Below are 23,782 nucleotides of genomic sequence, written 5' to 3'. Positions count from 1 at the left end.
AATACATCAATTGATTAACATGTAATATTATTTTTAAATTGATAATATACATGTGAAAATAATATTATTTATTATTGTGTGAATATAATTTTGTATACTTACATATTAATTGAAAATACGAAAATGAATTTAAAAAATCATTGTTGTTACGAGACTATTCAATTATTAAGAATTAAAAAACATTTTTTTATCATCTTTTATTATTATTGAATATTACATTAATTTATATAAATTATAAATTAAAAATCACAAAATCAATTCTATAATTTAAAATTTCCCGTGTTATTAAAATAAAAAATTATTAAATGAACAATCAGCCAAAAAATGAAAATTTTGAAAAAAAAAAGATGAAAATATATATAGAGATACACTTCGAAAATTTGAGAGAGTAATAGAAATAGATGAGAGGAGAGAAGATAGGAAGAGATGTGATATGAAGCGACAGAGATAAAAATAAATAGCTTGTGTATGAGTTAGAAATTTTAAAAATCCATTCAAATCTTTGGGGTGAACCAAATATAATTTTTTACAATTTGTAGTTGTACCTTAGGTTTTAATGTTTGTATGTAATGAATTCCATGGAGTTATTGAAAGTCCAGTGAAAAATTTGAATATCTATAGACTTTTATAGAGTTTATAAAAGTCAATGTTGAATACCACTTGACTTTTTAAAACTCCATGAAAGTCTATTTCGAATACCACAAGACTTCTATAGAGTATGCAAAAGTCTTGATTGAATACCTCTAGATTTTTAAAATCTACAAAAGTCATTAAAAGTCAATAAATTTCCCACGTTGAATACACCCTCCGTAGTCTTGCAGGAGGTGATGGAAGGCTATGGTTGTTTTTGGTCTATCGAAAAGAAATCGGGAGAAGTGAGAATGAAGTGGGGTGAGGTGAGAGAAAGAGAAAAAAATTGAGATAATAAAATATTAATGAAGGAAAATGAATAAAAAATTGAGAAGGGAGTTAATTTTTTTTTTTCCCTTCTATCAAGTATTGCATGAAAATTTCAAAGGATATGGGACTAATCACAACGAACTTGCCTGTGATGTGGATTTTCCCTCAATTTAAATATATAATGATTTAAGATAATTTATTGAATATAAAAATTTTAAAAGAAGGGGCCTGACTTTTGTGACCTCGTTCGGCCGCTTTATGAAAAAAGAAAAATATTTAAAATATTAATTTAATTCAATTTAATTAAATTAAAGAAAACCAAGAAAAGAGTTTCGCGGTTGTTACCCCCTTACATTCCATTCCTTCTTCTGTTTATCTGTAATCATCTCCGGCTTCATCAAATCTGAGCTGAAGAGGTCTTTCCAGTGTTTTCAATTGAATTCGCATGAAAGGTAAATGTAAAAAAGAGGTGTTGTCGATTTTAGTTTTGTTTTTAAGCTTGTGGATTCGAGTTTTTACCAAGTTGTGATTTTCAAAGGTTTTCTTCGATCGAAGGCTTTTGGTTCAGGGCTTCTGATTTTTTTGTTTTTTTTCTGTTTTCAAATTCAAATTGCTTCACGTCTGAGTGAATTTGGTCAGTTCTGTGTGATTTCCTTTTTCCCACTTCTGCGTGTGTATGAATAGTCCTGTAAATTTTGGAGCGCTTAGCTTCCAATTGTGATTGATTTTGAGATGTTTTTAGTGGCGGGTTTTTGGATTAACGTGTGCTCCTGTGGATTGCACCCGCACGAACAATTATTGGCGTTGGTTGTAATTGGATCCAACTTCTATTTTTTCAAAATTTCAGTATTTAAATGTGTGGCGGTATTAGCTCAAAACCATTTTCTTATCCTTCTTTGGGCTAGTTATTGGTGTGTCTTTCTTCTCTTGTCTTGTGTTTCTGTGTGCATGCGTGTAAATTAAATGTTTTTTCTGGGGCGATTTTTATATATTTTTTCTATTGGTATTATGTCAGATATTTCTTTAATTTGCTTAATATACATTTTGTTAATCATGTTTCAGATTTATTCGAGAGTGGGAAATGAGTTGTGTTATATTTTTTTGGGTTTTGGTTATGCTATCAAGTGGGTGGAAGAAATGCTTTGTTTCTAATGGTTGCACCTTTATACATGTTCATTATGGGTAATACTTAAATGGTGTGGGCTCAAAGTTCTTTTTTGGTGTAAAAAGAGGATCTATGCTTCTCTTAGATTTTTTGTAGTTGTGTCAAATGAATATGTTTTCCCGCAGTCCATGATTATTTGTATTTTATATCCATTTTTCTAGTCTACTCACTCACTTGTCTATGTATTTTTAGCAGATAATGGGTCCACCAAGAAAATCAAGAAGCGTGAATAAAAATTATTCTTATATTAATGAAATATCACCGAGCAAAGATGGAGATAGTGCTAGAAGAAGCAATGATCGGGTGAGATTAGAGTGTGGTTTATATGTTTTCTGTTGAATTGTTGGAGTTTAAATTTCTTTCCAATGCCAACAATTTTCCTGTGTTTCTATTGTGTGGTAGCTCCGACCTAGGCTAGAAATCTATGCTTTAAAACCTAACGTTATTGGTCAATGCTTCTGCCTGGTTAATGCTGGTGCTGACATCTCTATTTTAATGTATAAAGTTTCATTTTTTGCTGACCTGATAGGGATCCGTGGACTAATTGTCCTCCTTTTACTGCTATCCATGCCAGGTAGACTTGCATTTTAGAGTAAAATATGAAATTCTAAATTAAGCAACCTTAAACCTTTTTAATGGTGATTGAGATTTGTCTTGTGAATGGGCTAGTCAGAAGAACCGCCACTGGTAAAGTTTATTTGTTCAATTATGTTTTCATTTGTGCCTCATAGAACACTGCAATAATATTCTCCGTGGAGCTTGTAAAGCTGAGAAGTTAAAAGGATGGTTGTTGAAATGCAAAATTTTTATTGATGATTGAGACTTTGAGTTGAGATCTCAAGGATAATGGTAGCATTATTTCTTACGACAAGTTCCCACATTATTCCTTGCTATAACCTTTTGTTGTCGCATCTGAATTTTTCCCCTGTAGGCTGTAATTGCTCTTGAGTTAATTTTAGTGCAGCATTTAAATATCTGAACTGTGTTTTTTTCTCTTCTAGTGATAAAATTTGTGGTTCTGCTTAAATGTATAAAGCATCAGACCCTTCCCCTTTTGTATCTTCTGCAGAAAAGGAAACTGTCTGGCATGCTTGGGTCTCAATGGAGCCAGGAAGAGCTCATCCGCTTTTATGAAGCTTATCGCAAGTATGGAAAAGATTGGAAAAAGGTAGGTTGCTCGTATACTTTTGCATTATTAGCATTAATTTGTTACCTCAGAATGCCTTTCTTAAAAAATGAGATCACAGTTATTAATAATTAATAAGTTCCATGATCGATTTTTGAGTTACTACAAAATCACTAGGAAATTTGCGCTGGCATGATCCTTGTGAATTAATTATTGCATGGCATACTGTTTTGGCCACTAATCTGTTCGTTGCTGACAGCTTGTTTTTTCTGTTTTGTGTGTTTATAGGTGTCTGCTGCTGTGCGAAACAGATCTTTTGAAATGGTGGAGGCTCTTTATACTATGAATAGGGTAAATTTTTTATTGCACAATAATTTTCCTAGTAAAAATCGGGGCAGTTTTGCCATCTCACTACTGTCTTTAAATATCCTGCTTCCAGCCTGTTGTCACCTCTCGATGTTCTCATAGCCTCACTGTTTAATCTATAAAAAACTCTTGCTCTTACCCTTCCTATTTATATAACATTTTGGGGCTCGAAAGTACATAATGAAACCGACTATTAGAAAAAAACCGTGAATTTTCTGAAAAACTTTAGCCTTTAAATGCATGTTGTAGCTAAAAGAACTTGAAGGTTTTTATGTCATAATATATCTTATTGTACATGCTTGTGGAATCTTAATTGCACAAACTGAAGCAGTGCCATCTATCTGATGTAATTTAAATTGTGATGGTTTGTAGAGCAGTGAATGGGAAGACAGGATGATATGTCATACAATAGTAGTCAGCGAAAAAAACTGATGGGGTGAAGTAGATTTTTTTTTAATTTTCTTCTGTGATTAGGCAGAGCATCACATATTTATGGAGATTAACATTGCTGGCATGAAAGCTACTGGTCCTTACATGTTCTTTTAAGTAGGGGTTCATAGTTCCAATGTATTTCGTTTCAAGTTCACATCATATGAGGATTAAACAAATTCTTGCAATAAGGTTTAAATTGTTGAATTTTCTTTTCGTAAAAAGCACAAGTGGGAGACACATAGCCATTCTTCACTTCTTCTTTTGAAATGGTTGTTACTTATTTTTAGCTCTCTAATGTCAGGCTTATTTGTCGCTTCCTGAGGGAACTGCTTCTAAAGCTGGGCTTATTGCTATGATGACTGATCACTACAGCAATTTGGTGAGACTTTTATTTCAATAAGCAAACTTATGATATGCGGCCAAATTCTCTGCTTTCAAATTCGTGATGTGAAGTGTTGTAGGTTTCATAGGAGCAAAAATGATGGAATATTATGCAGAAATAATTCATTTGTCTTTTTGTGGGAATACTTTTCTATTCTTCTCTTTAAAGTGGAAGTGATGCTTTACACGAGCGGACATAATTTTGATGAGGATTATGATGAATGATGGTGAAATTTGTCATATATGCATCCTCGTGTTGTATGACATCAAACTTTTATTAGATCGAATACTTTTAGTTGATCTTTATCAGTGTAGTTTGATTATAGTCAAAGAATTAAGTGGGTGGAGAAATTGTGTTACCTGAGTTATCATCAAGTTAATTCAATTGCCGTCTAGATATGCCAAGTATCATTCGTAACTGGCATCTAGTAATGGCTTGTGCATATTGGGTCTTGTTAACTTTGGTTTGACAGGCTGGAAGTGACAGTGAACAAGAAAGCAATGATGGAGCAGGATCATCTCGAAAGACTCAGAAGCGTGCTCGTGGAAAAGTTCAGCCAACTACGTCTAAAGTAACAGATGAGAAATTTGTTTCTCATTCTCAGACTGTTGCATCAAGTTACGGTTGCCTGTCATTGTTGAAGAAAAAACGAACTGGAGGTATGGATAATGATATGAGAAAAGAGTTAGCAATGTTTTTATCTTCTTTAGTTAACCACAAAGGCATGACACAGTTGCATGCTAGTGTGGACGACTGATTTGTACCTAGCTTTATAGGCATAAGAATTCCTACAAATTTTTAAAATTTCATTTCTGAATGTTCTGCTGGCCCATTTTATTACATTTGGAATGGAGCTTAATTTTTCATTCTTTCCGCAATTGCCTCCCCCTCCCTCCCTTTTAAAATCTAATTGAGAAGAGCTCACATATTCGATATTTCCCTTCTTTTTGTGGTCTTTTGAAGCTATAACAGTAAGAACATGGTATTCTAATGATGTAACTATTGCGTTTATTTCAGGAACTCGACCTCGTCCTGTTGGAAAAAGGACACCTAGGTTCCCTGTTTCATTTTCAGGTGAAAATAACTCTTTGGAAAAGTACTTTTCTCCAACAAGGCAAGGCTTGAAAATCAAAGCTAATGCTGATGATGATGAAGTTGCTCATGAAATAGCCGTAGCTCTGGCAGAGGCATCAAAGAGAGGTGGCTCTCCCCAGGTTTCTCGAACACCAAGTAGAAGAACTGAGAGTGTTATGTCGTCACCTATTAGGAGTGCTCAGAGAAAGGTAATAGTTTGACCTTATGCATGGAAGAAATAATTCTTTCGTCAATTTTAAATTCCTACTTTTGGTTACAGCACTCTGTAGCAGAAATACCTGATGCAAAGATTTGGGGTGAGGATATGGATGAAGAAGATTTAGAAGGAAGCACAGAAGGTGACACTGGAGAGCTGTTTAAGCATAAAGCTTCTACGATGGAAACTGGGAGTATTAATACTGCAAGACAGAAGGAGATAAAGCTTGTAGGCAAGAAGTTTGAAGTTGATGACACTAATGAGAATGACTTGGAGGACATCAAGGAAGAATGCAGTGGAACAGAAGAAGGCTTAAGATTAGGTGAAATGAAAGGAAAGTTTGATGTAGAGGTCACTGACGCCAAGATCTTAAGGTCCTCGCTGCCGAGTCAGAGGAAAAAGAGCAAAAAGGTTCTTTTCAAAAGAGGTACTTAACTTTTTGTGAACATGTTGATATGCTATAAATATATCTAATGTGTCTATGTCATATGAATAAGGAATTTGCATGCTTAGATGCTTCAAAGACATCAAGATTCTAGATCAGACTTGCCTTTATGATGTAGTTCTATTGTTTTGTTTATGTTGATTTCCTCTTAGCTTTTAATCTTTTTATTTTGTACCAGCCCTTGAGGTTTACAAACCTAAGATACATCTAACCTGTGCAGAAGACGAAGGTGCTGCCTTTGATGCCCTGAAAGCTCTGGCTGATTTGTCGCTGATGATGCCAACAGAAAACGAAGATGGTGAGGAAGCTATGGTCATTTTCCTGTTAAAAATAATAATTAGGGGAATGGAATTGGCGCTGTAACAACTCACTCCAGTGGATTGCTTCTTCCAGTGGGTTGCATCAACTTGTGTCGTTCTTCAAGTCATAAATAAAGAGTTCTTACTTTGTGGTTTATGCATTATTGTTACTTTTTTAACCCATATTTCCGTCATTCTTCTCTCTAGAGGAGCAGGTGACTCAAGAGTGTCGTTGAGTACATTATATTTTAAGAAGAATATGCTTTTGTACGGTGCCCAGTGGGTTTTTCATATTTTATTTATTTATCCACCTGATAAACTTGTTATAAAGTAGTGAAAACTATCTATTGGTTCAAGTGATGAGGGGTTTGATTCTTGTTAAGCAAGGTTCAGGTCCAACTCTTTGAATGAAAAATGTAGGTTCTGGTAAAGTATTTCTTGTAATGGGCCAATTCTACTCGGCTCTGGATTAATCTGGGCTTGACATGACTTAAAAAAATCGGAGGTCCTGGACAAAATAATGAAAAAGAGGCGGAACTTGTTTTTTCGTATGGTGTGTGTTACTTTGTCCTACTTCTAAGCTAAGTTTAATAATGTGTGGAATTTTCTGATTCTTTTTTGGGAAAAATGTACAGAATCAAGATGTTTCCATAAGATTTAGTGTTCAGTTTGTGAGTAATATCTCTCTTAGTAAAAGCATTACATGAATTCTTAGTCATCTACACTGTCATATTGAATTGCCTCTTTACCTACAATAATTAGTTCAAAATTTTCCATCAGAGTCGATCATGCGGTTTAAAGATGAAGATGGTGACTATGTTGATGAATCTGGTTCGTTGGAAGCTCTGCCGGCAAACCAACAAAAAGAAAAACGTAAATCCTCTGGTGTTAGGATGAAAGTGTACAAACCAAATCTTGGAGTTGCGTCTGGCAAAACAACAAAACCTGGAAAAGTCTCTGTTTATGATGAGAGTTCTGTTCCTGAAGAACACGATATTAGTCGGCTTGTCGCAAAAAGTGTCAGAAAAAAACAAAGGGTGCAGATATCTAAGGTTAGATAGACGCAATTTCACCATTCTTAATAGCTGTAATTTTGATTCTTGTACAGTTGATTTACACGAGTTCATTTTCAGATAGAAAAAACTGATGCTAATTCTGATGTGCGTCTGAGTGAATCGTCAGGAATCGAGGTACTTGTTTTTTGCTATATGATTCCGTTCTTCATGTAATTTTACTTAACATTCTTCTTCTTTTAAGTAGCGTAGGGGTTTTAATTTCCTTTTATTGATTTGCTTAGTTGTTTTTAATGTTCTGTACTTCTGTATGCTGCCCCAACTTGTAACATTGGTTTGAACTTTTCCTTATGGCTTGTTGGCTTAATGCTTTATTTATCTCAAATGGCATCTTCTCTTTGTTTAGGCTCAAGATGCGGGGAAGAAATCGGCGAGCAAGAGTAAGAAAACTTCCCAAAGTGGTTCACCAAATTTGATGAAAATATCTGAAAATTCTTCCGGTGCTGTTCTACGAAAAGAAGGGAGTGATTCAGCTCAATCGGCCATACAGGATCCTCTTGCTAATCAGGTTAACTCGACCACAAAAGTTAGGAGCAGGCGTAAGATGAACCTCAAAAGACCCCAGGCGCAAAAAGATTTGAAATTTTATGATAAAATTCAAAATGACCAAAGTAACCTGCATCTTGCTTCACTTCATGACAAAACAAATCTCAAGGTTTGGTATTTTCCAGTATATAACAGCTGGAAAGTAGATAGCTAGACTATACTTTACTCATGCATTTTCTGATGTAATACAGGGAAAACTATCTAATTGCTTGGTGAACTCACGTCTAAGGAGATGGTGCACATATGAATGGCTTTACAGTGCTATTGATTCTCCTTGGTTTGCGAAAAGGGAGTTTGTTGAATATTTGTATCATGTTGGATTAGGTCATGTTCCAAGATTGACTCGTGCAGAGTGGGGCGTCATTAGAAGGTAATGTTTTGGTCATTGGTTGCGGAAACTTATCTTTTCGATTATCTGGAATTTGGACCTTTATGGACAGCGAGCATGTTTACATTGGATAACCCTATGACTGCTTTGTTCATGCAGTTCTCTTGGTAGACCACGGCGATTTTCAGAGCAGTTCCTGAAGGAAGAGAAACAGAAGCTTAATCAGTATCGCAATTCTGTAAGAAAACACTACACTGAACTTCGTGAAGGTGTTAGGGAAGGACTGCCGACAGATCTTGCGAGGCCTTTGTCAGTTGGGCAACGTGTTATAGCTATCCATCCAAAAACAAGGGAGATTCATGACGGAAGTGTGCTAACTGTTTATCACTCTAAATGTCGGGTTCAATTTGACCGTCATGAGCTGGGGGTTGAATTTCTCACGGTAACCTGCTTTTCTCGCATGACAATGATTTCATTTTATGTCATATCCCGAAGTTGCAATGTCACCAAGAAGTATAAATTCATGTCAATGTATTAGAGAGATCTTGAAGTGATGATGTTGGCCTTGAGTAGAGAACTAGAGATTATCATGACATCTTTGTGTGTGAAATAATTATAGCTAGTGAAATTCATGTTACGTGTTATACTTATACTTTCTCTTGTTGGCAAATGATAAATGGTCACTTTGGCATGCTGCTCATGGGAAATTGATATGCATATGAAAATGTTCAAATTTAAAAACAAGCAGAATTCCAAAAGGTGTTATCTTCAAATCCTTATATCCTTTATCTTATGTCCAACCTTTTGTTTTGGCAGGATATTGACTGCATGCCTTTGTATCCTTTTGAGAATATGCCTATGCTTGGGGGACATACAGTTGCTGCTGATAAGTTTCTTGAAAATTTCAATGAATTACAAATAAATGGGCGATTGAAAGAATACATGAAGCTTTCTTCTACTGACATTCTTGAAAGCAGAGATGGTCTTGGTCTCTCTCAGTTGTCTCCATTTGCTAATCTTTCCAGTTCGCTGAAGCTGACTAAGGCATGAATTTCTCTCTAACTATTCATTAAAATTAGTTGATCATAAGTTCAATTCAGCAGTAACTTGTCACCTCTCACCTACGTTGTACCTTGATTGATAGAAACCCGGACATTTCTTATCTTTCGGGCATTTCCTATAGTGGTTGCATATGGTGAAACTAACTTTTAATTAATAAAATCATAGTGGAAAAGATAATGAACTACATGTAATTGGAGCATCCAATGTATGTCCCTCCAAATTATTTATGCTCTGTTGAATTTTAATTTCACATTTTCATCTAATTACTATGAATGAAGATACAAGTTTCTGGAAGAAACACATAAATGAAATAGACGAACTGGTCATTTCAGTGTGCATGAACAAATTCTGAAGAAATTATTTATGCATAGCTGTTTGGCTCATGTATGAGTTCGTACCTAAATGTGAAATATGTTGTCAGCTATGCATCTTCCAAACCGTGTACTTTTTCAATCTCGCCACAGATAGTGATCTCATTACAAGCCTAAATGTCTGTAATAAAATTTATATTTTCCAGTTAGCTTCTGCAAATGCTAATGCCCAATCAAAGGTTGGGCCTGGTGAAACTGCCTCTCACCAACAAACAGCTCAATATCACCCTAGTACAGTTGCTCCGAACCAGGCAAAGGAAGATGACATTGAAGCTCTTGCTGAACTGACTCGTGCTCTTGATAAGAAGGTCAATATTACCAACTACTAATCTGTGATGTTGTTATTTATGCTCATCAACACATTTTCCTTAAAACGTTCAACAGCTTTACATCTTTTTCGTACATCTCATGAAAAATTTACCACCACAGTTTGCCAAGTTATTGGTGTACTGTTACCTAGTGCTTTATTCTTTGGGCATTGAACTTTAACAGAACTTCAATGGAATCAAATGGGCTTGTGCTTGTTGACTCATCTTTTTTGCCATAACGCGTAGGAAGGAATAGTTCTTGAGTTAAGGAACATGAACGATGATGTGTTAAAACATCAAAAAGACGACGATGTCTCTTTGAAAGACTCAGACTCGTTCAGAAAGCAATATGCGGCAGTGCTTGTACAGTTGAATGAAGCCAATGAACAGGTACATTTTTCCCTTCAGGAAAACGAAAGGTTTGCCTTTTGCTTTAATTTGTGAGCTCGGTGCATTCAATGAAACGTCTACTATTTTAAAAATGCGGAAGAAATTTTTTTTTATAAAGGTCACATTTTGAAAATAAGCATTCGAATAAACTGCATTCATGCAGTCCTACTAAATATCATTTAAAAATAATCGTAAGTAATCACCAATAAAATATCACGGAAAATAAGCGAGTAAAAATCCTAATATAACAGCGTATAAAAATACTCATATACTCTCAATATCATAAAATCGTAAATGTGCGGAAAAACATGAGGTCCTCAGGTCGTGTCGTTCACCGGGTCTGCCTACTCCGAGTTTAGCACCTCCAGTCCCCTCGATATCGAACTCACCTGCATCACACACGTCTAGTGAGTCTAAAAACTCAACATGCCTGTACTGGAAATAACAAGTACATATACATGGCACACATCAGGGAAAAATATCATACTAGACAAACTTTTTCACGAACTTTCAAAAGCGTAACATAAACGTGTCGTGTAAAATCATGACGTGTAAAAACAACTCATCGTTAATCATCATTCATCAGTCGTCATTCATTGTTTATCGTTTCCTTTAGTGAATTCAGTTCATTAGAGGTGAGTATTGTACATCATCATTTACGATGGATCCATCATACATAGAACCGTGGTACCCGACAGCTGTCGGACATCAGTGCAGGATTATCCATCCATTGTGCCTAGGCCTCATCATCGCCATTTACATATACGTCTTAAGCATTTACATATACTTCGATAGCCACAACTAATTCCCATCATTCAAAATATCATTTTCATTACTTATAAAAATCATGCACATATGTAATTTTCCTTAAAACCAAGCATGGAACGTACATTATCATAAATTCTTAAAAATCGTGATCATGATGCATAAACTATGATGAAAAATGTGCTCAGGGCCTTGCCAGGAATAAAATCTCACCCCGGGTGCAAAATGACAATTTTGTCCCTGGAAACCCAAAATGACCATTTTACCCCGGGACTTCTAAAATTTGAGCCCAAGCTTACCAAACTCCTTAAAACATCCCAAAACATGTTACAAATATTTCTTAGACGTAAACTCGAGCTCAAATACAAAACTTAACCGAATCGTTTTAAAACTCGGACCGGAGTCCCGATTTTAATTCGAATCGAACCGAAACTTAACTAAAATTTTCCAACTTTTTACCCTCCCTAATACACATCTAAAAGGTCTTAAAAAACTCAAACCCGATCCTTAGACCATTGAATCATAGGCCAGCGAGCTGCTGAAATTTCCAGCACCAAAGTTTCGAGAACCTACTTCCCCTATCTCGGCTCTAACTTGCTAACCACCCCAACCAGCCTCGAACCAAACCACTAGGGACCAAGACCAGACCCTACTGGACCTACCTTACCCACGGACTCAGCCCCATGCACGCGACAACCTGCTAAGAGACGAGAAAACAATCCAAGCCATCACCCGCTACTTCACCCCTTGCGCTGGTACTCGATCGAACGGCCTTGAGGACAGTCCAGCAGCGGTCAAGCCTCTCTAACCCATGTCTCAAGCATAGTTGTCAAGGCGCTAGGCGACATCAAGGCGACGAGCCACTGCCTAGCGCCCAAACGCCTAGGCGACAAAAGGCGATCGCCTAGCCACGAGGCGATAATATAGAGAGAATGTATTATATATTTATGTTCTACTAAAAATCAACTATTAATAAAAATGAACTATATGAAAAACTAAATAAATAAAGCTTCAAGTAACAAAAAACAATAATATCTCAATATTGTCGATAAATCAACACATTCAAATCTTATGCTAGACAATTTAATTTTTCCAAAACAATCTTAGACTCAGATCAATCACTTTCTAATTCAATCATTTCATCAACATCACCATCCTCCACATTTTCATCAATGTCTAAATAATCATCTTTCAACACATCATCATCAAACTCCCCCTCGTCAGTAGATTCTTCATCTACATCCATTGGTGATTGTAGAGCATGAGTAGTTTGGCTTGTCACCCGACCTCTTCGTCCTCCCCTACCTTTGCCTCTAGAAGTTGAAGCTCCCCTATAAATAGGGTTCGAGGTCCGTTGTTGTCTAGTATGTCTGGTTTCTTCTTCTACTCCAGCAGCCTCTGCTACAACGTTCCATGTCAAAGTATCATCATCATCATCAAAAACAGGTTCCTCTCCAGCTTCCATCATTCCAATCAACCACTCATTATTACAATCATCAATATTCCTCAAAACTATAGGATCTCTTTTATCTTTCTTAGCCGCACGAGCCTTGAGTGTTTGATTGTACTTCACATATACCAAATCTCTTAGTTTCTTGTGATCTAGTCTATTCCTTTTCTTTGAATGTATATGTGACACGAATGACGAAACCATCATAAACTATAAATTGAAAAGAAAAGTGAAAGGAGTCATGTAATATCGTAATAGTATTTACTCACATGCTCAAATATGCTCCAATTCCTTTCACAACCCGAAGCACTACATGTGAGGCTAAGAACTTTGATAGCAAATTCTTTCAAATTTGGAGTACCATTGCCAAACATTTTCCACCAATCCGCTGAAAAAAAAATGTATCTCATCATTTTCATTTGATATTTAAGTATTTAACTATTTAACTTCTTGCAAAAAAAAACACATACCAGGCGCCATTGGTTGGTCTTTATTATTCCTTGCTCTAATGGCAAATTCGTTGCCGAACAATGACTCCGAGTTCTTATATACCGGCAACTCCTCCATAATAATCTTATCCCTCACGTCATGGCTTGGAATCAATCTTTGTATGCATGCAAACAACCCATTTGTGACTTCTGCATCCGTCTCAACTTTCGGATTGTGATAGTAAAAATATGGGTTTAAGTAGTATCCTGCCGCGTGCAAAGGATGATGAAGCTGATTATCCCATCTAGCATCAATAAATTCTAATATTTTTTTACATTTCTCTCTGTTGTTATCAAAGGACTTGAGAATTGTTTCTTTTGCTCTGTCCATAGCTTCATAGATATAACCCATCGCTGGCCTTGTTTCATTATCGGCAATGCGAAGAACCATCACTAGAGGACATATCACTTTAAGGGTGTATGTCACATTATTCCAAAATGAAGGCTTGAAAACAGTATCATTTGCCTTCTTACCCTTTATATCATTTGACCATTTACTTTCTATCCACTGTGTTGATATGAACGTTCTCTTCAAAGCCTTTTGTCGTTTGTGGAGGCTTTGCAAAGTGAGAAATGTAGTTGCAAAACGGGTGAATCCATGTCTTGCCAGCTCTTTGTTTCCAGTAAATTCTCTCATCATGTGCAAAACACCTCCATGATTGTAAATGTAACCAACAAGAGCAATTGCTCTAGAAATAGTCTTCCGAACCACCTCAATTTTGCCAATATCCTCTAGCATCAAATCAATGCAATGAGCAGCACATGGAGTCCAAAACAAATTCGGTCTTTTTGCTTCTAGAAGTTTACCTACAAAAAAAAGAGACAAAACAAAAAAGAATCAATTTATGTTATATGTAAAATAATATCCAAGGAAATAAAATTTCAATACTTCACTTACCAGCTAAAACATAATTGCTGCCATTGTCTGTAATCACTTGCACGACATTTTTCTCTCCCACACGCTCTACAAATCTATCAAGCAACTCATATACATGGTTCCAGTCTTGACATGGGCGGATGCATCCACAGATTCCAAGAACATTGTTCCTTTGGGTGAATTAACCAAAAAGTTGATCAATGTTCTATGCTTCCTATCAGTCCACCCATCAGACATAATTGAGCAACCATATTTCTCACATTCATCTCTGTTTTCTTTCAACAACTCATTTGTGTAGGCAATTTCTTTCTGTAAAAGTGGTACCCTCGATTCATGATAACTTGGTGGTTTCAAATTCGGCCCGTACTGACCTATGGCTTCAATCATTTCCTTGAAGCTATCTAAATGGGCAGCATTGAAAGAAATCGCAGCTTGATACATGAAACGAGCTATCTTTTGAACTGTTCGATCTCTAAGCTCTTTATCACAATCATCGTTTATATTTGTTTGCCTCAATTTCCCCCCTTTGGTTTTCTTCTTCGTGATAAAGAGATCCATGGGCCCTTTAACACTGCCACTGCCACTTCCACTTCCACTTCCAGCCTCGTGTATGGGAGTCAAACTTCTCTTTTTGCTTGGTTGTACATCTTCTTCATCGTCTTCGTCTTCATCTTCATCGATATCAAGAAAGCAAAAATCTTGCTTCATTCCACCGCAAGCTCTCAATGTTTGCTTCTTCTTTTCATTCATATAATTCAGCAGCTCATCACGGACACTTTGAGGACACTCTTTGCATTTTCTGACATTTTTTGAATTCCCAGCAATATGTTGTTTGGCTCGAAAAATTCCTCCATTGGACGTGAAGCCACAAAACCTACACGTCACACTATTAGTATCATTTGGATTTTTCAAATAACAATGCTTCCAACAGGGGTCTTTCTTATTATCCCTATGTGGTTGTGTGTTTTCTGATTGAGGATGAGAAGCCATACTAGGCTATTTTTTTAAAATAAATGCAAAACAAAAGCCTGAAAGAGAAGAATCTGCCCTGAAAACAGAAGCCTGCGGCTGTGGCAGAGAAGAACAGGTCCAGGAGCTTCAATCTTCAATAGGTATGGGAGAATGGTGTGCGCAGAAATGGCAGGGGAGAATGGTGTGCGGCAGAAGCTTCAATCGGCAGGGAGAAATGAGAATACGTATCGACATGCAAAGCAAAACTAGGCTTTTTTAAAAAATAAATTACTTGTGGGATGAAATTAGTTATGGGCTTATTTAGTTGGGCTTTGGGTCATTAAAAAATAAAGGAGAAACCTGCTTATGCGATGCGATCATGGTTCTGCAAAGAGGCGCAACGCCTGGAACGCCTATCGCCCGGAGAAAGGCGGCTTCAAGGCGCTAAAGGCGCTCGCCCACCCATGCATCGTCGCCTGGTTGCCCATAAGACGCTGAAGCTCCGCGCGCCTCAGGCGTGCCTTTGACAACTATGGTCTCAAGCCCACCAGGGCCTGGTCCATGGCTTGGTTTAGCCCTTGCACCGCCGGCTCGGCCTCTCACCCGATCCCTACCAAAAACGAGAACCCCTTCGCCCCTACACCTCTCGGCCCTCTCTCTAACACACCCAAACCTTACACCAGCCTCACGACTCCACCATGCTCCCCTGAACAGCCCCTTAGCATCAACAAAACAGCAGCCCCTTGCACAATTCCAGAAAATGTGAGTAATAAACTACACCATGCAAGATTTATGACAAGTTTTAAACCAAAAACACTATCGCATGCAAGATCTTTAATCTTTCGAACACACAATATTTCCAGCATATAATAGCGTGTATGAAGAGAAAGTGAAAGATACAAACGTGCCTTGAAGAATTCTACGCAAGAATGTCGAAGAACGAGTGCCGGGGAAGCGCCGGAGAGATTTATCTTGCAAGAAAAAGATGTGGCCGAAGCCTTGCTGCTGAAAGGGTGCTGAAACCGAGAGAATATGGCTGAGAGGAGGGGGTGTCGGCTGGTGAAATAGGATATTAGGTTTAGGTTTAGGTGTTAATTAAATAGTAAAATAAACTTTAATGGGCCAACAATTATTATTTAAAAGCTTAAAAAGAGTTTTGAGCCCACCAAGCTTAAAAATAGGCCTATCAAGCCCAAACACATCCCCATAAAATATTTCGTTTTGGTAAGTTTTTGAAAATATTACCCGAACCCTCAAAAAGTCCCCCGTTCGATAAAATTTACGTACCACTGAAAAATATGCTCAGGCGGGTAAAAATACTCAACAAAACCCATTTCTTGAAAAATACGTTTAAAACATCTTATATTAGTTTAATAAAATAATAATGTAATAAAAAGAATTTTCCTGAAAATTCACCGGTCTCCATTACTCGTTCGAGCGTGAAATGCATCTAGAAACTCTAATGCACGAACTTTTAAAATTTCATGAAATAATTTCTATGATGCAATAATTATGCATAAAAATAATTAAACACAATTTAAATGCAATCTTTCAGGTTACGTGAATTAAATTCCTAAACCTTACATTCAAACTATTGTTCAGCCACAAATTTTATGTGGCAGGTATCTTCGGCTTTGCATCGCTTGAGACTACGCAACACATATCAAGGAAGCAGTCCACTTAAATTTAAGCCAGTCCCCAGTTTAGGTGATTCTGTTGACCGTTCTGCATGCCTACATCTTGGAGCAGGATCGCATGTGAATGAAATCATTGATAGCTCCAAGACAAAAGCCCGTATATTGGTAGATGCAGCTATGCAGGTATGCAAGTGCATATGTACTTTGAGTTGTCCCTTTCCCAGTCTAATACTTCTGCATGTTTCATTATGCAATTTTTACAAGCATTTCACCGTGAGACACCATGGGACTCTTGTTTTTGGTGCAGCAACATTTTCAGTTTAAATTTGTTGATTATTGATTACATTTGAGACAGTCCAAAGTTAGTTTTTCTTCAGATGGCTCAATTTGTCGTAAGTCTCATTAAATTGACCGAAGTAGGAGTATTTACATGGTTAGTGTTGAATCATATTTGTCTGCTTGGAATAGAGAGATTAATCTTTTATTGAAAGATATCGTAATAATAGACTAGTGTTTCATCTGGATGAACAGGATAGTAATTTTGTGACCATTTATTTATTATATACTTATCTTTTTCCAGTTATGAGCTTAACAATGACGGTGATGGATAGGTATTTATTTTTCTATATCATATTAGTAACATTCATTTTCTACTGGTGTTGTTTTAATGTCTGCGCATAAACTTTAGGCACTATCATCCCTGAAGGTTAAAGAAGACTCCGTCGAGAAAATAGAGGAAGCTATAGATTATGTAAATGACCATCTTCCATCTGATGAATCTGGCATGCCCTCGGTAAGGTCTTCCATATTACACATTTGTCCGTATGACATATTTGTTCTGTTTTTCCATATAGTGGAGGATCAATTGAATTCTTGAATGTATACTTGGTGCAGACACCTGATTCAAAAGTGTCAAATTCCTCCAACATTGAGATACAAATTCCTTCGGAGTTGATCACTCGATGCATAGCTACTTTACTTATGATACAGGTGAAACACATAAGCGACCCATTTTTCATCGGATGAAATGGCTCTCTCTTTATTTATGCTGACAGATAGCTATTGTTTATTTATTGTTATTGCAGAAGTGTACGGAAAGACAATCCCCTCCAGAAGATGTTGCGAAAATACTAGATTCTGCTGTCACGAGCTTACGGCCCTGCAGTTCGCAAAATCTCCCAATCTATGATGAAATACAGAAGTGCATGGGTATCATCAAGAACCAAATATTGGCACTAATGCCGACTGTGACACAATCCTAGTGATATCAAATTGGTGTCATTTGTGGTAATCTGCCTTGTAGATAAGTTAAATCGATCTCATTTTTGTTCTGAATTGTATGTAGCGCTCGCTGGGTGATCACGTGTTTTTAGAACAACATTATATTGTCACTTTGTATGAACATGAACTTTTTATGGTACGACTAGATGATTTTCTGATTCTTGTAAAATAGTCTCGCATGTACTATTTACTAGCAGAAATATACTGATTAATCTTCCTTTTATGTAGATAATTTGTACATGATAACAGACGGAATTTGGTGGAGGAAACGGATTCCTTGATACGAAGAAATTATCTTCTATTTGAAAGAAAGAATTTAAAATAATTGTAGTATGAAGGATTTAAATAACTCGTGTTGATGTAAAAATGCACCTTACTATTGAAAATGAGAATTTGAGAACTGCTCAATCAGTTTGTACCGAGAATTCCGAATGAAAAATCCATTCGCCGCAGCCTCTTAGTTCCTAAATCGATGCCTAATTAAAAATATGAAACGTAACGTGATCTGTTCAATTATGTTTTAAGATAAATTTAAATTTTAACTCATTAAATTTTGATATGTTGCTACTGACTAATCCTCTGAATCATCTGTGTATGTACATCTTTTGAATTCTAACATCCAAAAACAACTACACGAACTTGGTAAAACCAGAGAAGAAAAGTGACAGTGAGCCGACGATAGCATCATTCAATATCAGAAAGATACAACAGAAGAAGCTATTCCGCCCAATTCTACTTCTCAAAAGTAAAAGAATGGAAAGCTTGTCGACGGACCAGATTCCTTAAGGATCACAGTTTCAACATCTAAAGAATCTATGAGAAGTCGCAGATCCCAGATGCAAAGAACATCATAATTTCACCTTCTTTTTAGGATGTCGAAATTTCTGTTGAAAATAAAGAGTTTAAATTATTGAACGTTGAAAATAAGAGTTGTAAATATTAAAAATTAATGTGCGAAGATGTATGTAATGATGTATTTATTTTTGGATTATTTCCAAATAAATTCTATAAATAGGTTTCTCAATTTGTGAAGAACATAATTGAGTAGACAAAACTTTATAATGTGTGTTGTTTAATATATTTTGTGAGTTTGAGATTTTTATTTTTTTATCGTAAATTTTTACTTCTAACACGTTACCAACACGATACTAGAAGGTTCGGTTATCCATATTTTTCAAAGCTCCAAAACACAAGAAAAATGTATCAATATTCAAAAGTAAGAATAGTTATTTAATGTTTATTTATTTTTATTATATATATATTTAATATATAATATCATATTATTATATAAAAAGAGTATATGACACCTCATTATAATAACGTGATTTGATTATATTATTACACTACTTATATAATTTTATTCTGTTATTGTTTATTTATTGTATATAATATATATGAATAATATCATATTTTATACAAAAGGAGTTTACGACACTTCATTATAATAACATAATAAGATATTATTTCATTGTTTATATATTTTTATTATGTTATATAATAATTAAATATATATTTGTATAATGTCACGGTATTATATAAAATGAGTCTCTGACACCTCAATATCATATTATGATTGTGATCTACATAATTATTTAAACATGATTAACATTATATACATCATATTATTACCATAAATTTTACATATACATACATTTAATTTTTTTAAGTTTTTTAACGATCATAAACGACTAATTTTTGTTCTATAAATATGATTTTACAAACACATTCAATAACTCCAAACTTACTCTTACTCTCTAAAAATTTTCTTCATCAAAATTTTCGAAGAAGAAGAAGGTTTTTTCAAGGTTATTTTGTAGAATTATTTTGGTTATTATACTCCCTAGTCTTGTATTTATCGGAGAATATCCGCCTCGCAATTTTTATTTATTTTAAGAATGTTTATACTTATAATTTATTCGTTACTTTTTTATTGTCATATTAAGAGATTAAGAACTTAACTAATAAAATGCGTTTTTATTTTCTAGTACCACCATGTCAAATTTGGCAAAGCTCGAATTTGTTGCACTCGACATTACAGAAAAAATTATATGTCATGGACTCTCGTTGTAGAAATGCATCTTGAGTCATTGGGTCTAAGTGAGACCATTAAAGAAAATTGTATATCATCATCACAAGAAAAAGCTAAAACTATAATATTTTTGCGTCGACATCTTGATTAAGGATTAAAATATGAATATCTAATTGGAAAAGATCTCATGGCTTTATGGAAAGGATTAAAAGAAAGATTTGAACATATAAAAAAAGTTATACTTCCGACTGCCCGTGATGAACGGAATACGTTAAGATTCCAATAATTTAAGAAACTCGGTGATTACAATTCGGCGAAGTATTCAATAATCTCGCAATTAAAATTTTATGGACATGAGGTTACGGAATCGAAAATAATTGAAAAAACTTTTTCCTCTTTTCATGCATCAAATATAACTCTACAACAACAATATAGAGTGCGTGGATTTACGAGATATTATGTAGGGCCGAGCGCTTGCAGATTTACCAAAAGCTATAGCTAGTGGTAATGGTGCAACTCAAATCTTTTAAACCACACAGCAGCTCAAGCACCATGGTTCGATCGCTCTACCAAGCATGGACAATTATTGCACCCAATAATCTCCCTCCCAATAATTGCACTTCTTGCAATCAATGAGAATCGAACCCATGACCTTAACTATGATACCAATTGTAGGACCGAGCGCTTGTCGCTTTACCAAAGCTATAGCTGGTGGTAATGGTGCAACTCAAATCTTTTAAACCGCATAGCAGCTCAAGCACCACGGTTCGATCGCTCTACCAAGCAGGGACAATTATTGCACCCAACATATTCTAAACTTATCGCATGTCTTCTTGTAGCGGAAAAGAACAACAAGTTGCTAATAAGAAATCATCAGTCCCTACCCACTTGATCAACAGCATTTCCAGAAGTAAATGATGTAAGTAAAAATGAATTTAAACCTGGAAACCAACATCACATTCAGAGACAAGGCCTTGGTCGAGCTCGAGGTCGTGGTCGTGGTCGTGGAAGTGGTCGTGGTCGCGGCCATGGTTTTGAAAACAATCGAGATAGTTACTTCTATAACTCATCTCGAAAGAGCGTCACGAACCATCTACTAAAAATGCATCATGAGAACATAAGTGTTAATGAAAATCACTCAAGACGATTTGTAAGCTCTTATTTTAGATGCGGTACTCTAGGATATTGTCTCGTATTTTTCGAGCCCCCGAGCACCTTTGTAAGCTCTATAAAGAATCTTATAAAGAGGAAAGAAAAATAGACCAACTTCACTAAAAACAGTGGCCGTTTGAGTGATTCAACTCATTTTGATGCTCAGATTTTCTGAACGATTTCTCTGAAAATGATCAATATATTGATGGAATTTAAATGTAAAATTTTTATTTTTCATGCGCTCATATGCCAATTTTTTATTGTATAATTATGATATGCCTTATATTTTTCAATAAATTACATATGTATTGTCAGTAATTTCTTTTTTCATTTCATATTTTTTGAGGTTCAAATATGGAAACTGCTATGAACAAAGTTAAACAAGGAACTAATCCCATGGAAGTTTGTACACCTGATAGTGGTACAACGAACATTATTCTCCGAGATAAAAGATATTTCTTAGAACAAAAACAAACAAAAGCAATGGTGAAGACAATATCAAGTCCTGTAGACTTGATAAAAGGTTGTGGTAAAATACATTTTTGTTATCTAATGGTACAAAATTTATGATAAATGATGCACAATCGAAAAGAAATTTGTTGAGTTTTAATGACATATATTCCCATGGGTATGATACTCAGACAATAAATGAAGAAAATGAGAAATATATGTGTCTTATCACATATAAATCAGGAAAGAAATATGTAGTTGAAAAACTATCAATACTCCCTACTGTGTTACATTATACATATATAAGTCCAATTGAATCAAACATGGTAGTTGATAACTCTTCAATACTGATTAATTGGCATGATCGATTAGGACATCCTGGTTCAACAATGATGCGAAGAATTATAGAAAATATACATGGTCATACACTGAAAGACCTGAAGATCTTTCAAAATAATAAGTTTCAATGCAAAGCATGTTATCTTGGAAAACTTTTTATAAGACCATCACTAGCTAAAATCCAAATTGAATCACCTATGTTTCTTGAATATATTCAGGGTGATATATGTGGCCAATTCATTCACCATGTGGACCATTTAGATATTTTATGGTATTGATCGATGCCTCCAGCAGATGGTCACATGTATGTTTATTATCAATTCGAAATATGGCATTTGCAAGATTACTTGCTCAAATAATAAAACTGTTGAATCAATTTCCGATCATACAATCAAGAAAATTAGACTTGATAATGCTTGTGAATTTACTTCCGAGACTTTCAATGATTATTGTATATCAATGAGAATCACCGTTGAGCATCATGTTGCTCATGTACATACATAAAATGGATTAGCCGAATAATTTATTAAACGTCTACAACTGATTGCTAGACCAATTATTATGAAAACAAAACTCCCTGTTTCTATATGGGGACATGCAATTTTACATTGATACCCCGGGATGTCCCGGGTCATGGATAGGTCTCGGGACGTCCTGGGCCATGGAGCATATCCATGGAGGGTGCCCTGGTCAGGATGGAATGTTCCCGGACCGATAAAGTGACAAGATGTATTAACGACCAAGTCATAGAACCACACGGGATGAGGAGAATGCAACTTAAGGGACTCGTGGAGTGGGCAGTCAGTCAATAGGCTGGGCCATTGGATCACCCGGAACATGACCTCCTCGGGACGTGAAATGCCCGGGTTCCTATATAATTACCGGAGAAGCACTCTACCCTGGCCACCTTGATATGAGTGAAGCATTTAATAGCGCCGACTTGATAGAGTATGCACAGCCGACCTATCTCTGACAGTAACATAAATGGTTGACAAAATCAGGTGGACTGGATGTGACTAGTATAAGATTTGACATGTCAGAACAATAGGGTATAATCAGCCACCCTATTACAATTAATGCTCAAACACAAAAAACGAGGTCATCATTGCATCTTCTACTATAAATACTAGGTTTTTTACTTGCATTTACTCTCTATTCAGATATTAATTCTCGCATTTAATACTCTCATTTACTCCCCACACCAATCACATAGCCATCACTTGGCTACATTGGTTTTCTTGCTTGAGTACCCTGCTAACTTAAGCATCGGAGTGGTCACATCGGACACCCTTCAACGCCCATTCACGTGGTTACTTTCTTGTTCGCAAATCTCTCGAATCGTTCAAGGAGTAAAGAAGTTCAATCCAAGCATCCAACTCATATTTCCTTCAACATTTTGATAGCAAACCCAGCAGAGTTCCTGACCTGACTCATCAGTTTCTCCCGGGTTGCATCATTGGCGCCGTCTGTGGGAAATTGAGTTCTAAGGCGTTGATATGGCACCTACTAGAATAGCCAATCAGGATACTTCTCGAGTTCAGGAAGAGAACAACACCCTTCTTTCTGGTGCAGGTGGCCCCTACCTAATGGCCCTCAGCCCACCATCCATTTGACACCTGCTGAGTTGACCAAAATTGTGACTGATGCTGTCAAGACAACCATGGAAAAGCAAGCCACCACCCATTATTCTATTCACCCCGAACAGCAACGTGAGCAGCCACAGGATGAGGAGAGAAGGGAAGAGGAGAGGGAATCAAGCGCAGGTTCTAAATCTCCCACTGTGGCGGAAGAATTAGAGGAGTTGAGGAAGAAAGTAAGACTGTTGGAGGGGCAGGTTGGTTCTAAGGGCAGTGCCCAAATTGTAAAAGGTTGCCCGTTC

General features: G+C 36.1%; 2 protein-coding genes across 5 annotated transcripts; one reads left to right on the top strand and one right to left on the bottom strand.

Moving 5' to 3' along the window:
• Positions 1–1,206: 1,206 nt before the first annotated feature.
• LOC140833141 (protein ALWAYS EARLY 3-like) lies at positions 1,207–18,224 on the top strand. Of its 3 annotated transcripts, none has more exons than XM_073197596.1 (21): positions 1,207–1,352; positions 2,261–2,368; positions 3,135–3,233; positions 3,480–3,542; positions 4,291–4,368; positions 4,844–5,030; positions 5,389–5,654; positions 5,726–6,089; positions 6,328–6,405; positions 7,187–7,458; positions 7,540–7,596; positions 7,826–8,134; positions 8,217–8,395; positions 8,513–8,795; positions 9,170–9,397; positions 9,933–10,094; positions 10,341–10,484; positions 16,638–16,835; positions 17,341–17,445; positions 17,547–17,642; positions 17,738–18,224. In XM_073197596.1, exons 2-21 carry the CDS (start codon positions 2,264–2,266, stop codon positions 17,912–17,914), a joined length of 3,450 nt encoding a protein of 1,149 aa, XP_073053697.1. In that variant the 5' UTR covers positions 1,207–1,352; positions 2,261–2,263; the 3' UTR covers positions 17,915–18,224. The 3 variants fall into 3 exon arrangements, with proteins under 3 accessions (XP_073053697.1, XP_073053694.1, XP_073053695.1); XM_073197593.1 differs by having other exon boundaries at positions 7,169–7,458; XM_073197594.1 differs by having other exon boundaries at positions 1,218–1,352; positions 2,258–2,368; positions 7,169–7,458.
• LOC140833142 (uncharacterized) lies at positions 12,064–15,471 on the bottom strand. Of its 2 annotated transcripts, none has more exons than XM_073197598.1 (3): positions 14,086–15,471; positions 13,170–13,994; positions 12,064–13,087 (listed from the first exon to the last, which is right to left on the bottom strand). In XM_073197598.1, exon 1 carries the CDS (start codon positions 15,052–15,054, stop codon positions 14,152–14,154), a length of 903 nt encoding a protein of 300 aa, XP_073053699.1. In that variant the 5' UTR covers positions 15,055–15,471; the 3' UTR covers positions 12,064–13,087; positions 13,170–13,994; positions 14,086–14,151. The 2 variants fall into 2 exon arrangements, with proteins under 2 accessions (XP_073053699.1, XP_073053698.1); XM_073197597.1 differs by having other exon boundaries at positions 14,086–15,456.
• Positions 18,225–23,782: the final 5,558 nt, after the last annotated feature.

The sequence above is a fragment of the Primulina eburnea genome, chromosome 5 (genome assembly GCF_022965805.1).
Source record: "Primulina eburnea isolate SZY01 chromosome 5, ASM2296580v1, whole genome shotgun sequence".
Lineage (NCBI taxonomy): Eukaryota > Viridiplantae > Streptophyta > Magnoliopsida > Lamiales > Gesneriaceae > Primulina > Primulina eburnea.
This window is presented reverse-complemented; position numbering and strand designations above follow the sequence as displayed.